This window comes from Styela clava, chromosome 14, assembly GCF_964204865.1.
Source record: "Styela clava chromosome 14, kaStyClav1.hap1.2, whole genome shotgun sequence".
Classification (NCBI taxonomy): domain Eukaryota; kingdom Metazoa; phylum Chordata; class Ascidiacea; order Stolidobranchia; family Styelidae; genus Styela; species Styela clava.
The window spans coordinates 8,162,404-8,176,877 of NC_135263.1; the positions used below are offsets into that span (position 1 = coordinate 8,162,404).

Here is a 14,474-nt window from a genome sequence, read left to right on the forward strand (position 1 = left end):
TTTTCAACAAGCTCTCTGTAGTGGGGCGCCTCTGATTTTACCAAAAAATTTTTTTACTACATTTGTAAACGTCGTCCATGGATTCATAAAATTACAGAAAGTTGCGTCCTTCATTAACTTTCGAATCTGGGGTCCATCAAAAATTACAGCTTTTAATTTTTCTGCGGTTAGACCTGGAAATTTCCTGCAAATATATTTGAAACAGTCGCCATCTTTCTCAAGATCATTCACAAACTGCCAAGCTTTATGAGAAGAGAAGAAAACCCAATTTTGGAACGCTCAACCCAAGGAGGAGCCAGAATTGTGAAGAAAAACAAATTTTAAACTTTTTTTAAACTTGGTGTCCAACATTGGAGCTAAGTGAAATATGACAAGAATTCAATAAGGCGTTTTCTATAGAAAGTTATGAGAGTCTTGGAGCTGGAAATTCAGGAGATTCTTTGGAAAAGAAGTCAGATTATTAAGTTATCCACGAGAAAAAGATTATGGCAGTGAAGAAGAAGAAAAACCAACATCTGAAACAGCGCATTCACTACTATCGGTGGACAAAACGGAAGTTTGGTCTTCTTCAGAGCCAGGCAATTCTAATTCGGGCAAGCCTTCAAACACTGGAAAAAGAATTTCATTGCATTGTGGAATTGGCCTAATTGAAGACTAAAGGTTTGAATAAACCAACCATTTTCTTTCTTCATATTAATTCCCTCAGTGTTTACTGCACAGAAGTAGCAGTCATCAAAATGATTTTCCGGTTCCCGCCAGACCATTGGAATACCAAAGCGGAGTGACTTTCTATCGTATTTGGTTCAATGTGGAAGATGCTCAACACATTGCTTGCATACAATATGTGGTGCCCATACCTTATCTTGGTCGCCCAGCATTACATTGAAGTAGGCAAGAAAAGGACACTTCACAAATTTACTGATCCCTTTTCTGATGGATTGCAATGTATATTCTCCGCAAATATAGCAAAATAAATTTAAATTGTTTAAACAATGTCGCCTAAGAGAAGATGTAGCCATACTTAATTTTTGCTCTAAAAATCTGCAAATGAAGCAAAACAATGCAGCTTGTTTATTTCACGTCTAACTTAACAAAATATCGAGAAAGAACGATATCCACATCAGGCTGAAATCGCAAATACATGCAAACGAAATTTGGAAACAATTATCCTATTTGTGCTATTTCGAATGTATGTACAGTATGTATGTTTATTCGTCTCGTAATAGTGATACATAAATAAATGAACAGTTATTATTATTTAAGACGGGATGCATGCACAAGACCGTACTGGCCTAAAACACGAATGTGCGGCATGCACCCCTTTTCACAAATATAACACAAAAAAACATTAGATGAAATAAGTATAATATGGTCCCTTATATAGACAGTTGTGCAAGGTGGGGCAATGGGTCGGTTGGTGTGGTGAAAGTGGTAAGGGTGGAGTATACAAAACTGTTTATACAGGGGAGTTTATGGGACAAGACAATATATATAAATAGAGACAACACAACACCAAATATACATATATGATAATGAAATCAAAATTTAGGCACAAATACAGCACCTTAGAGTGGTGAGGCCATATAACATGAAGTGGCGAAGTATAAAAGATAAATTTGCGGTTCTTGTGCCCATATGGTAAGCGTCACTCAAGGGTACTAGGAGAGTCTTTGATAGAATATATCTATTCCAGCAAAAATGTGAACCATACAGATTTTGGTGAAATACTTCAGATCGTGTGTCAAATTCTTAAGTATTCTTGTTTTATTTATAAAATTAAAGCCGAATGTGGTAAGAATTAAAGGAAAAATAAACTCAATGAAAAGCATTTCAACAAAACCTGTCATGATTGCATTTTTGCCAGAAAAAAATAAATATATAAAAGTACTATTTAATTAGGGCTAATATTTTATAAAAAGAAGCATTGTTTTTAATTTTAATTTTCTAATTTTGTTAGAATCACAATAGAGTAATATAGTTTCCTGGGGTGAGGGAAGGGAGGAATATATTTGATTTTGTGCGATGACCTATATGAGAAAGAAAGGGCATGCTACTTTGACAAAAAGAACTGTTTCTATTGATGGCTGGATTCAGATTTGATGTAAATGTAATTTACTATCTTTAACCTAATTTGCTGTTTTTTATTGTCTTTGTCTAATTAAGCATGATAATAAAATTAGAAGGGTGAGTTAAATATTAATTCAGTCCATTGTTTCATATTGCATCCTGCGGAGTTTGAAGTCGCCATCTACTAAGTGGTGATTTGATATCCTTCGGAATTTCTTGTGGGTGCTTTCAATCCAAATAGTCTCCAGTAGCCCATCTTAGTAATCGATTCCCCTAAAAAAATAAACTCCGAAACAGTAATATGTTCAAAACAAAGATTTCGGTTAATATGATGATCACAAATTCTAACTTTGATTTTGATTTTTTTAAGCCATTAGGTAGGGAATTCCAAGCTTTTGGTCCACATAATGCAATGGATTCTTGTGAGATACTTTTAGCAACAAATGGAATGAAATTTTTTTCTTTATTTCTGCTATTTGAATTAGGATTTGTTCGGAACAATCTGTTCAGGCTGAATGGAAGTTGCCCGTTGTAGCTAGAGAACATCATGCTGCATAGTTCGGATTTAGCTAAATCTTCAACACGTAACAGCTTATACTCTTTAAATGAGTCATCAACTTTTTTCTCGATTTCCTCTATGGAAAACTTGTCTAATATAACAGTTGCATTCACTTTGAATTTTTTTGATAATGGACGTTTGACGATGAACATAAGTTGAAGCGCAATATCGAATATGGCTTTCTATTAGTGAGTAGTATAGAGATATTAAACAGGATGTATTTAAATTGTTGGCTATTTTTGTGATAGCACTAAGAGATGACCTTGTTTTTGATAGAATCAGGTTTGTGTGCTGTTTCCAACACAATGTATCATCAATTATTACACCCAAAAAGCGCGTCTGGTTAACCCTTTCTATATTTATTCCATTTAATTCCAGATTTTGTTGCGGTGTTGGACACTTTTGCTTTGGCGCGCTAAATACCATATATTTAGTTTTATCCAAATTAATAGTGAGTTTGTTCGCAAGTCAGTATTTGCTTTGGTCAGAAGTTCAGGCAAGTCTTTGCCTCGAAGATATGGCGTTCAGTCATCAGCAAAAAGTATGATATCAGAGTGAAGAAGAGAATTTGGAACGTCGTTAATAATGATTGAAAAACATAATGAAGCCAAAATAGAACCTTGTAAAGTGTCTACAGTATGTGCCAGATGCTACATCATTGTATGTTACTACTTGTTTCCTTCCTGATAAGTAGATTTTATACCAATTATAACTCTGACCTCTAACGCCAATATGGTGCAATTTGGCTAGTAATATGTCATGGTCAATACTATCAAATGCCTTGAAAAGGTCCAAGAACATACTAAGAGTATGCTCATTCTTTCAAATCCTAAAGTTTTACTGACAAGTAGAGATGTTGCATGACATATTGAGGGATTTAGACAAAAGCCAAATTGCTGGGAATAAAAACAATTTTTTGGTCTAGGAAATGGTCGAGTCTTTTGTACATAATTTTTTCTAGAATTTTGGAAAATGCAGGAAGTAAGCTTATCGGTCGGTAATTTTTTACAATATTCGCATTTCCTTTTCTGAACAATGGAATAACTTTGAATAATTTTAACTGGTCTATGTATTTACCAGATTGTAAGGAGCAGTTAAAGATATGTGTGAGAGCACAAATACAATTCCAGGGCATCATTCCACAACTGGTTTTGAGTCGAAAAGATTTCAGAATATTTTGGACTTCGAAAGCTGTTGTCGGGGCAAGGAACATGGATGTTTTACTGAGATGTCCCATATATTGCTTAAAGTCATCCCTTCTAGTATGAGTAAACTGTTCGATCATTTTATTTCCAATTGTAAAAAAAGTGCGAGTTAAAATGATCTGATATTTTGACAGAATCCGAGGTTTCCTGGCCATTAATAAAAAATACTTTTGTTAGATTCGGTTTTGAATGCCCAAGCAGATCGTTCATAGTACGCCAAGTTTTCTTAAGGTCATTACGATGTCTATCTAGTAATGACTTGTAATAATTCCGTTTTTTAGCAGATATCAATTTCTCATATGTTTTCTTGCATTCTGAATATTTGAATTTGGCCCGCTCTGATTTTTCAGTGAGATAATTTTTGTATAGCTTATGCTTTTTTTATGCATTTTTTAAGAGTTGCTTGTCAAACCATTTATTGATATTTTTAATATATTTTTATTTAAAGGGAAACAAGTGTTAAAAGATTCAGAAAAATACTCATTACAAATTCTGAGGGCTATATCAGGATCTGTTTTGCTGAACACAACAAAAGGTCACTTTGTTCTATCATGAGTTCAAATTTATCTGAATTTGAGATATTATATTGCCCGAAGTATTCGTTTTCTGCCTAGCAAAGTTTTTTCCTCAGTGGAATGCAAACCAGGACTGGCAGGTGGTATGAAATAGAATCGACTATTATTTCACTACTGGGTTTACAATCAAAGATGTTGGTCCAAATATGGTCAATTATTGTAGAGCTGCTTTGAGTGATTCGAGTTGGCTTTTACGCCACCGGGTAAAATGAATCCGAATTAATCAGCTCACAAAATTCATGTACAGTCTTGTTGTTTGTTTCCAGAAGATCATAATTGAGGTCTCCCATGATAATACTATTTTTCGAAAAATTTGGTAGTGTAGATTCCAGAATACTAATAAATTGATTATTGCTTTGACTATCTGATAAGGGAGATCTGTAAATTGTTCCACAGGTCACAATTCTATCTTTCAAATAAATGGATTCAAAAATTCGCTCATTCATAACTGAAATGTCAGGTCTAGTCTTGAAAATGTAATATTGCTTTTGATGTATAGGCCAACACCTCCATCCTCAAAAGTCACTCGAGGATTTGATAAAAAAGTATAACCACCCAGGTTCATATGGGATCCTATCTGGTTTGGTTTTAGCCATGTTTCATTGATTGCTATTAAATCTGGGCAGACTGTCGTTGAGGCTATAAGAGCTTCAAGTTTTAAAAAGTTTCTTGGGTTGGCCAATGAACGCATATTGATACACATTGTGACAAGCGGGTTCAGGTTATCCTTGCATAGGATATCTAAATTAGCGTCAGAAAGGTATTGACAATCAGACATACAAATTTTTGTGGAATAGCTTATTTCATCATTATCAATGTTCAGTGATGAAGCCTCAGTAAAAAATTCATTAAGAATTTCTGGGGTCAGAGTCATCACTCAGGCATAGGTCATTTACTTCTGTATTAAATAACGAGCTGAATGGCAAGATATTTTGTAGGCAAAGTCTACAGTATCAAGATATATCATTTGGTTCATTACATAATTTTCGAAACTCTTGTAATTTTAAACCACTGCATTTTAGATGAATCCAACGATTACATTTATCCCAGTAGATTCCCTTTTTCTTATTCTTTACAGCTTTTTGGCATCCATGACATGGTAAATTTCTCCTATTAACATTCATATGGGCAAAAAAAATAAAAACAAAAGGTAGGTACTCTTGTGTTTAGTGCTGTCGAACAATCAGAATTTGGGCTGTTCTAGCATATCGATAAATTATAGTCCGTAATCCTACGGTATCTCAACTATATCATGATATCGGATGTGGTTTTAATAAATATTTTCTTACCGTTATGAAATCCATATATGTCTCCATTCATAGTCCAAACATTTTTAAGTCCGAGTACTCTTCTAGCTTCGGTGAGAAGTTCGACTCGACGTTTTGTCGACGATTCGGTAATTGAGAGTCCAGTCTTTTTAAGTCCTCTTTTCATGGAGTAAATCATATTGTTGGTGCTGCGACGTACAAATATAATTATTATCGGAACATTTCCATTAGTATCAGCTGGGAGAATATGTGTAACGTCTATATCCCCATACTGTATAGGGCTATATGCAGTGGTGAGCTGTATCATAGTTCGAAATCCTTTTTACGTCACATCACGCAAATAATTAGTACAGACCAATGAGCATATATAGTTATATACAATGAGTGGAAACTTCCAAATATTTGCTCATTAATCCATTGTGCCCTGCATTTTTACGTCGTCCAGCTAAATGGTTCGTTGCATATGAAGAAAGCACATCGTTCGCTGCAAAAATCCCTTGTTTCAGCTGGGTCGAGTGCGAAATTGGCCGTATTGAGGCTTTTAATTTTTCGATTCGTGTTCGGTTTTGGGTTTCGAAGTATGGTACGTTGAAAGCATACTAACTATAAGCATATGCATATTGGGAATACATATCTATTAGGCAGAAAACGTAGCTACAGAACAGAATATGAATCAGTCGCCACGTGGGGTGCGGTTATTGCTGTATTTATTCATTGATATAACATGGGACTTACATATTTATCCAGGGGGAGAGGAAAGCCGATAAAGGCGAAAGCCTATTAAATAGCAAACCATGGCCTCTCCAAATAGCTTTGTGCTCCATATGAACCCCCAGGCTGCCTGGACTTTGTGAGCTATTCGTATACTTATTAAAAATACTGATTTTAACTATAAATTACTCTGGGATATCTTGCCATTGAAATTTAAAATTTGCCATTTTCATGTCTTGTGAATTTACACAAAAAAGTTTGTTTTTTATTTCATTATTTAGACTTTAGAGTACATTTTGTTATCAATTATGATTTTTGCATGTATATTATTTAATTTTACCGATTCTCCATATAGTCATATATATAGATACTGTACTGTTGATTTGGATGCAATTATACTTTTGTAATCAATAGTGAGATATAGAATTTGAACAAGGGTCGCAGCCAGGATTTTTCCAACGGGTGGCGGGCATACGGTGAAATTAAAACAGTGCGCCAAAAGCTCAATTCACGACTGCGTGAGGCGTGTAATAAATTAAAAACAATGCGTCGTTCACAGCGAAATTCCACAGTCACGTGTAGCTCGCCTCTGTTTTCTTGACGGTGTTTGATGAATAAATATATATACAAAAACACGCTCGCGTGAAGCGCCGATCGAATCATGAAATGTGGAAATTTTACATGAAATTTAATGCTAACAAAGTTGATTTTTTATTGTCATTTATTGATTATTTACATGCGCCGTGATTGGTGGTGGACAAACCGTATTTTTTTATATAAAATTATTCGAATATTTTAACGAACATCGGCGAAGATGTTAAAGACAACTATCAAGGAATGTATTCACAACAAAAATTAATTTTATTTTGATTTTTATCTTCTGTGTTGGATTTGTATCACAGTTACGGTCCCAATTTTGAGCAAACAATATTATCATTACTGACCCCGGGATGCGATATTTGTGAAGCTGATAGTTGACATTTTTATGTTTTAATTTTATATCGTTTCCATGTTACTTTCATATTAAATAATAATTAAAAAACTTCGCAAATTGGTAATCTCTAGAATACTCGGTGTTGAGTATTCACGTAACTCAGCTTTGGTTTAAAACACTGAGACTTAACACGTGAATAAATCAGCAATAATGGCATTTCTACGTGGTCAAAATATTATTTCTCCGCAATATCTTGGGAAATTTGCATAGAATACATTATTCACATGCCTTGCTTATCTGATTCAACGTTTTCTAAATTTACAAAAACGATGTTGACGCGATTTACGTAAAATTAGAAATTGAAAAATATGATGACACAAAATAAAAAATTCTCACATTCATCGTTTCTGTCTGTTGGCGATAGCCGTCGGTAAATTTTACGTAACTCGTTGTAAATTTATGTTAATAAATTATATTTTGCTTTTCAATGCGCCCTGCTTTGTATTAAAATAAACGAAATCGGGAAGAGAATGTCCCGAAATTAGCTCATAACCCTTCTTTCATTTCGAACGGCCACAACGGCGGTTACATACGCGTTACTGAATAACAATCAACAATCACGCATTCTTATTTGTCATTATCAGCGCCAACAAAAAAAATAACATAACGTAAAGATAAAAAAGTATGGCGGTGTTAATTGCGCTGCGGTGATAATGAGCAGAATAATATCGTTTTGACGAAACCACAATGCGCGACCGTAAAACGACGGTGCTGCTTTTTTGTGGAAGAAGTTTCGCATGAATTTTTTTTCTCAAACCAAGGGGGGGGGGGGGGTGGTTAAGACCAGTGGTGGGATTTAGCCCGTTCTATAGAACCGTCTCACGGAATTTAATGCGATCAGCGAATCGGTCAGCATTATTAAAAAACATGTAACAGAACCGGCCGAAAACTATGACTTTGTGATGGAACCAGCTGACAAAAATTTGAATCCCACCACTCGTTACGACCCATGTAAAGGGGGACGTGGGGCTTTGTATTCATTGATATAGGATGGGGTCAACATATTTACTCATGTGGAGAGGAAAGCCGATAAGCCGATTCCCTGCTATTCTTCTAATTTTTGTCTTCGTTTTTATTGTCAAGATATCCCAGACTGCCAGAGTGATTTGAAATCGGAGAGCCCTGGGGCTTCGTATGGAGCGCCTTATAAACTATGATTGCGAGAAGCTGTGGTTCGCCATATATTTAGGACTTCTTATCCATTTCTTTTCTCATGGATAAATATGTACCTAAATCCTATGCTATAATCAGAAATAACCGCACTAGACTTCATATTCTGTGCTATAGCTAATAGATATGCATTCCCAATAAGCATATGCTTATAGTTAGTATACTTCGAAACCCAAAACCGAACACGAATCGAAAAATTAAAAGCCCCAATACGGCCAATTTCGCAACCGGCGCGGCCGAAGCAAGGGATTTTTGCAGCGAGCGATATGCTTTCTCCATATGCAACGAACCATTTAGCTGGACGACGTTATCTACGGAAAGGCATTCTTGGACGAATAAGTAAATTCTCAATGCTTGAAAACGGCAGGCTATCTTTCTTCCTTTTGTTGTACATAAAAAAAATCTAAATTCGAATTATTTGTATCATTAACGTCAATTCCTTTCTATTTTTCGAACTGAACCCGATATTTGGACAGATCATATGCGCATGAACTCTCGGTAGCAATATGGTCAATGAAGACAGTCGGGGATGGCTTTAAATGTAGGCCTATGTGTAAAATCGGAAAATGTAAAGTCACAAAATCACAGCTAAGGGGTCGTTGTCTTTGGAGGCGTCCCGCTTTGAAGTCACAAAAATATGGTAACCCTACCCATCCAGTATAATCATAAATATATACTACTACTAGATGTCCAACTCCGCTCGCCGTATATAAAACAAACAAAGGCGATGTTCCACCTCCAAGTGGCGGGCGTCACGGTCGGTTTGGTTCAGACAAGGCGCTTAACGACGACGACGCTCCTGCATCATAGCTTGCAAACTCGCCCTATTTATCGATGACTGGTCGAAATATTTGCTGAAAGACGTGGAGAACTTCATTGCAGAAATGAAGTTTGATGAAAATGAACAAATAATTGTGAAAATTTTTTATGAAGACACATAAACTCACATTAATCAGAAAAATTACGCTTACGGAAATGACCGAAAGAAAAGATTTCACAACGAAACATGCTTATAGGGAACATTGAAATGGCTACCTCAATACATGCAAGCAACTGAAATTTAATTCCATCATATCAATGAAAATCCTACACTTGTTATAAAGATAAATATTTTCAAATCATTCATGAGCGAATACCTATTAAACAATGTAACTGAATGTCAAGATGTAACAACACTACTTGAAAAAGTATTCAAAAAATTTACAAAAATTAGAGCAAATGTATACGCAAAGTACTGCAGCCAAAATAATAACAACAAGATGGACAATAGGGCTCATGGAATAAAAAAAAACGATTGAAGAAACACAGCAGCTGAAACAAAGATTAAGATATATGTGATAACAGCCATGTTTCCGTACTTCTGAAGTAAGCGTACCAAGAAATGCGGACACCGGAACGTAGTATGTGTACCACGTTAGGGTTATTAGGCCATTTCCAATTTACCTTATTTTACTTCTATTACGAGTTCGGGGGCGAACCAAGTTAGTTTTGTAGTATTTGTACCTAAAATTCTGGCCTAACTCTAACCTGGTACACATACCATGTTCCGTTGTCCTTGACCTGGGTAGCCTACATGTTCTTCTGGAGTACCCAAGTTTTTGCTTCTCAATAATCCGTAGAAATACAAATTAAAATTTTAATTATTAATGTGATTAAACACTGAATATCGAGTTATGTTAATAGTTGTATTGATGTTTTTCGACGCTTTGGGGTGGTTCTTCACTGGAGTAAAGAGGCAATTTAGGTTTTATTATGTGGACATTGCCACATATTTCTTCTAGTGATCGCTGATTTTTAATCAACTTCTCATTATGTATGAACTGAAGCGCCGATAGATTCTCAGCCCCACGACCTGCAAAATATGCATCTTTCAAATCGAAAATCTTTTGGTGATTCATTCAATATTTAAAGTAAGGGCCTAGGGCAGGGGTGGGCACGGTTTTTAAACAAAGGGCCAAAAATGTTGTCTACCTTGACTGGCGGGTCATGAAAGTGTGACGTAAAAAGTTACATTTTATGAACAATATTTACAGTATTACAAAGCAAAGGGGGAAAACAATAAATCTTGGCCGAAACTAAATTTAATCACAATCGTCAAGAAATTCCTTGAGTAATTTTAGCTAAAACATCAAAATTTGATTTCAGTTTGGTTGTTGCAGCATCAGGCGAGCCAGATCAAATTACGCAACGGGCCGGATTTGGCCCGCGGGCCTACAACAGAAAATATGAGTACAAAATGTGTTGCATGCAACTGTATAGCATTTATTTTGTTAAAAAATCCTTGAGCTAATCACCTGTTGTAGACTTCCAGTGTATAAAATAATTTATGAAATTTTGGCTGATCTACTGCAGTCTTTTGTCTCCAGATATTTCAAAGGGTAGTAGTATTTCGTTTTTAAGGAAAGCGGTAGAGCTGCTGCATATGTCAAAAAAAGGTATTTCACAGTTTTCAATACTTGGCAGTTGCTTCAAATCCAGATATTTCCGAAAATCTGGCAACAGATGCAGGAAGAACCTTCAAAGAAATATTTCCCCAGTTCATCTGTTATTATTGACCCGAATACTGCTGGTAATTTTAGTAATAATAATCGTGCTCCAAGTATTTAAATGCTCAATAGGTAATATATTCAATAAAAAAATACCAATGAATTAATATCTAAAACAATACTTTGTGCTATACCTGTGCTGAATATTTAACAGACATTTTTATCAAGCTATTGAGTTAAACATTTTGGTCTGTTAGTTCACATGGCTGTTTTTAGACATATCTTCATAAATTTTCCTCTCGATGTTTCCATGCCAAAACCCTATCTGGTGACAGCAAATCATTCTTCAAAAGTGAGTTTCGAGCAGTCTGCAAAAATTTATATTTTAGTTACGGTATTTTAAAATAAATTGCTACAACAATTGGACCTTGGGCCTTGTCTACCATCTGAGCATGTATGTGTTTATATATATATATAAGTATAACAGCCACTTTGACAAAGTATTATTCGAAACAAAAAGGTGAATACCTATTAATCGAAAATGAATTAATAAAATGTAACGGTTCCAGGAGAAATACTCATGCATTCAATGAATGTGGTGGATTTTGCAGTAGCAAAAAAAGTTATTGCTTTTGATCATAAATCAATAATTTAAAAACACTTCACAAAATATTGCAAATTTTTTTTGGCCCCATATATAGAATCTTAAATATATATATGTTGAAGTCATGTTTAGATAATAGCAATAATAGGTATCCGATTTATGTGAAAAATGTTATTAGTACCAGCCTGAAATCAAGCAAATTGGATTCACATGGCAAATGTAAAACACCTCTTATGTTGACAGAGGCAACTGATGACTCTGTATACAATAACATAATGAGTCTGGAAAAAATGATCAAGATCAGTATAACTCCGTCATAAAACACTAATTAATTGAAGTTAAAATATGTGTGTTTAATTTATGTTTTTCATACCGACCTTACAATTTCAGGGTAGTATCGTTCACCCAATGACATTAAACAACATGATGCGCAACTCCGGCATTTTTGGCCGAAGATCGTATCCGATAACACGCTCGCACATACTTGACGAGACGAAAACGAGCGGATGTGTGCTGCTTTCAAGGCATAGCACGAATGGTGTTCGTGCCTGCTTTGACAGTTGTTGTCGATTTTAATGATATTTTGGAAAGTTGAGTTAAAGAGAAATCAAAAAAAGGTGAGATAAATACTATTGTTGTATATCACACCCGGGCATCGCACTGTTAAGCACATGTAGGAAAGCCAGCTTTTTCAAATACTACGAAGTTATTAATTCAGTACGGTACGTAGTTGCCCATTTGCCGAAATTGCATATTTACTTACCCCTTATGGTTTCAAATAGTTCATGCACCTCAATTTAGATTTTTTTTCAACTAATGAGGATATATACTCATTGCTGTAACATACTATTGCTTACTCACTTTTATTTACGTATTGAATCAAAGGGTTAACAAGTTCACCTAACATTTCACTCATACCGGTCTATATTGTATAGTCTGATCTCTCAAGTATTTGGAGCCACGAATGCTTGTAATTTTCTAAACCCCTTTATTAGTTGGTTTATATACCAAATTCAGTAAAACATTAGTTACCAAAAACATGAGATATTGGATTTATTAGCTTTTCCATTCTAAATCATATAGACTGCTTCATTTATTCTTGACAAAAATTAATAAATCTCCTCTCTTTCTTCAGATGTGAAAGTTGTGAACAAACCTGTCCAAGCATTGTGAGACTCCTGCAGCACAAGAGGCAATAGCAAAAATAGTAAGTATATCAATCAAGAAATTAAGCCGACATAAAGCAAAACTTTCAACTATTCGTCTAACCTCAATTTCCTATTATTCATTCACAGGACAACTGTAGCAGAAGGGGAGATATCAGAAGTTTGGCGAAATATCAATGACAGTGTGATTCCAAGAAATATAATTAGAGGCATGCAAAGACATTTGACCCTCCGGTAGAGTTGTGTATGGCCCCCACATCCTGCAGGGCTTGAGGAAAATAATTAAAAATTCCAATGCGTAAGATTGCATAAGCGGTCTTATATTTAAAAAAAAATCACAAAAAACGCCAGACATACTTAAAACAGCTTTGGAAAATGATGATTACGGGTCACTCACTACACCTGTGTTTGAATTGGTTCATCAACTTTTGGTCGTAGGCTACTATAAAAGAAATTCAGGGAAGAGTATAATCATGATTCATGATAAATTACTGTTATATATTTTAGACAACTTCAATCTAGACCAGGAATGTCAAACTCGCGGTCCCAGAGAACTTCAAGTGCGGTCCACGAACGCTTAACAATAATTGTAATAGTATTTTGGAAGTTTTTTTTATCTAAATGTAATAGATTTTTCAAACTTTTTAAAGTGAAATTGATTATTCACAAAGAAAACAATTTACTGAAAGTAGTTTTGGAAAAATAATTTTATTTGTTCACACTTTGACAATACTTGAATAAAACACTTGAGTGATTGACTTAAACGCAAAGTACATGAAGAAGGTGGCATTGTCGAAGAAAAATGGGAGTTGCAATATTTCTGCTTTTCTCAAAATTATGAAGCGCATTGTTTGATTTGTCATATTTCCATCAGTACAATGAAAAAACACAATAAGCTCAGCGGTCAATATGACAAATTCGAAGGCCAACTTCGAACAGAAAATTTCCATGTGTTTGTATATTATAATTATACAACGACTTAGTTACCAAAAATCAATATCAATAATAATTCAAGCAATCCTATTCCACGCAATGTGGCGCGAAATATCTTGTCGAAAAAATCTGTCATTTGTTTTTTTACTGATCTATACATGAAATGATAAAAGTAACTTTTTTGCATTACTGGAATTAATTAAACATTCTCAAAGATCCAGATTAACCCCTGATCATGTGACCTCGTTAGTTAGAGTTGGTACTATAAAATCATTTCAGCCTGGCCTTAGTATGCTGGTGACACAAAAAAGATGCCAAACGTCAGGACGAATGTAATTAAAAAAACATTGAGTTTATACTGTAGTATTTTTGTTAATTTTAGGTCCATATATTTATATTAAGTCATTTTTAGTGTATGTATTATTCTTTCCTTATCCAAAGCTTGTTCAAAAATGATTTTGATATTTGTACATAGAATGTTATGATTTTTTGTAATAAATACAGTAACTTGCAATAATAGTGGAATGCAAATATTAATATGTAATAGCATTTAAAATTATCTTAAATAATATATAAATATCTTTCAAGTATACATTATCAAAAACTGTTTGCGGCCCTTTTTACAATTTCCAAAATGCAATGCGGCTCTAGAAAACCCATGAGTTTGACACCACTGATCTAGACCAGGGATGTCCGCATGCGGCCCACAGGAAGAATTCGTGCGGCCCACTTGAAG

The 14,474-nt window shown here is 34.8% G+C and overlaps 1 protein-coding gene across 1 annotated transcript; it reads right to left on the reverse strand.

The window, feature by feature from the left end:
- Positions 1–801: 801 nt before the first annotated feature.
- Positions 802–6,431, reverse strand: LOC144432176 (uncharacterized). The gene is made up of 2 exons (XM_078120329.1): positions 5,696–6,431; positions 802–2,340 (listed from the first exon to the last, which is right to left on the reverse strand). Exons 1-2 carry the CDS (start codon positions 5,979–5,981, stop codon positions 2,252–2,254), a joined length of 375 nt encoding a protein of 124 aa, XP_077976455.1. The 5' UTR covers positions 5,982–6,431; the 3' UTR covers positions 802–2,251.
- Positions 6,432–14,474: the final 8,043 nt, after the last annotated feature.

Excerpts from the sequence above, each read along its gene's own strand:
- LOC144432176 (XM_078120329.1), bottom strand. The coding sequence starts at position 5,981 with ATGATACAGCTCACCACTGCATATAGCCCTATACAGTATGGGGATATA. Across the intron at positions 2,341-5,695 it reads CATATATGGATTTCATAACG|GGGAATCGATTACTAAGATG; the intron begins GTAAGAAAATAT and ends TTATTTTTTTAG.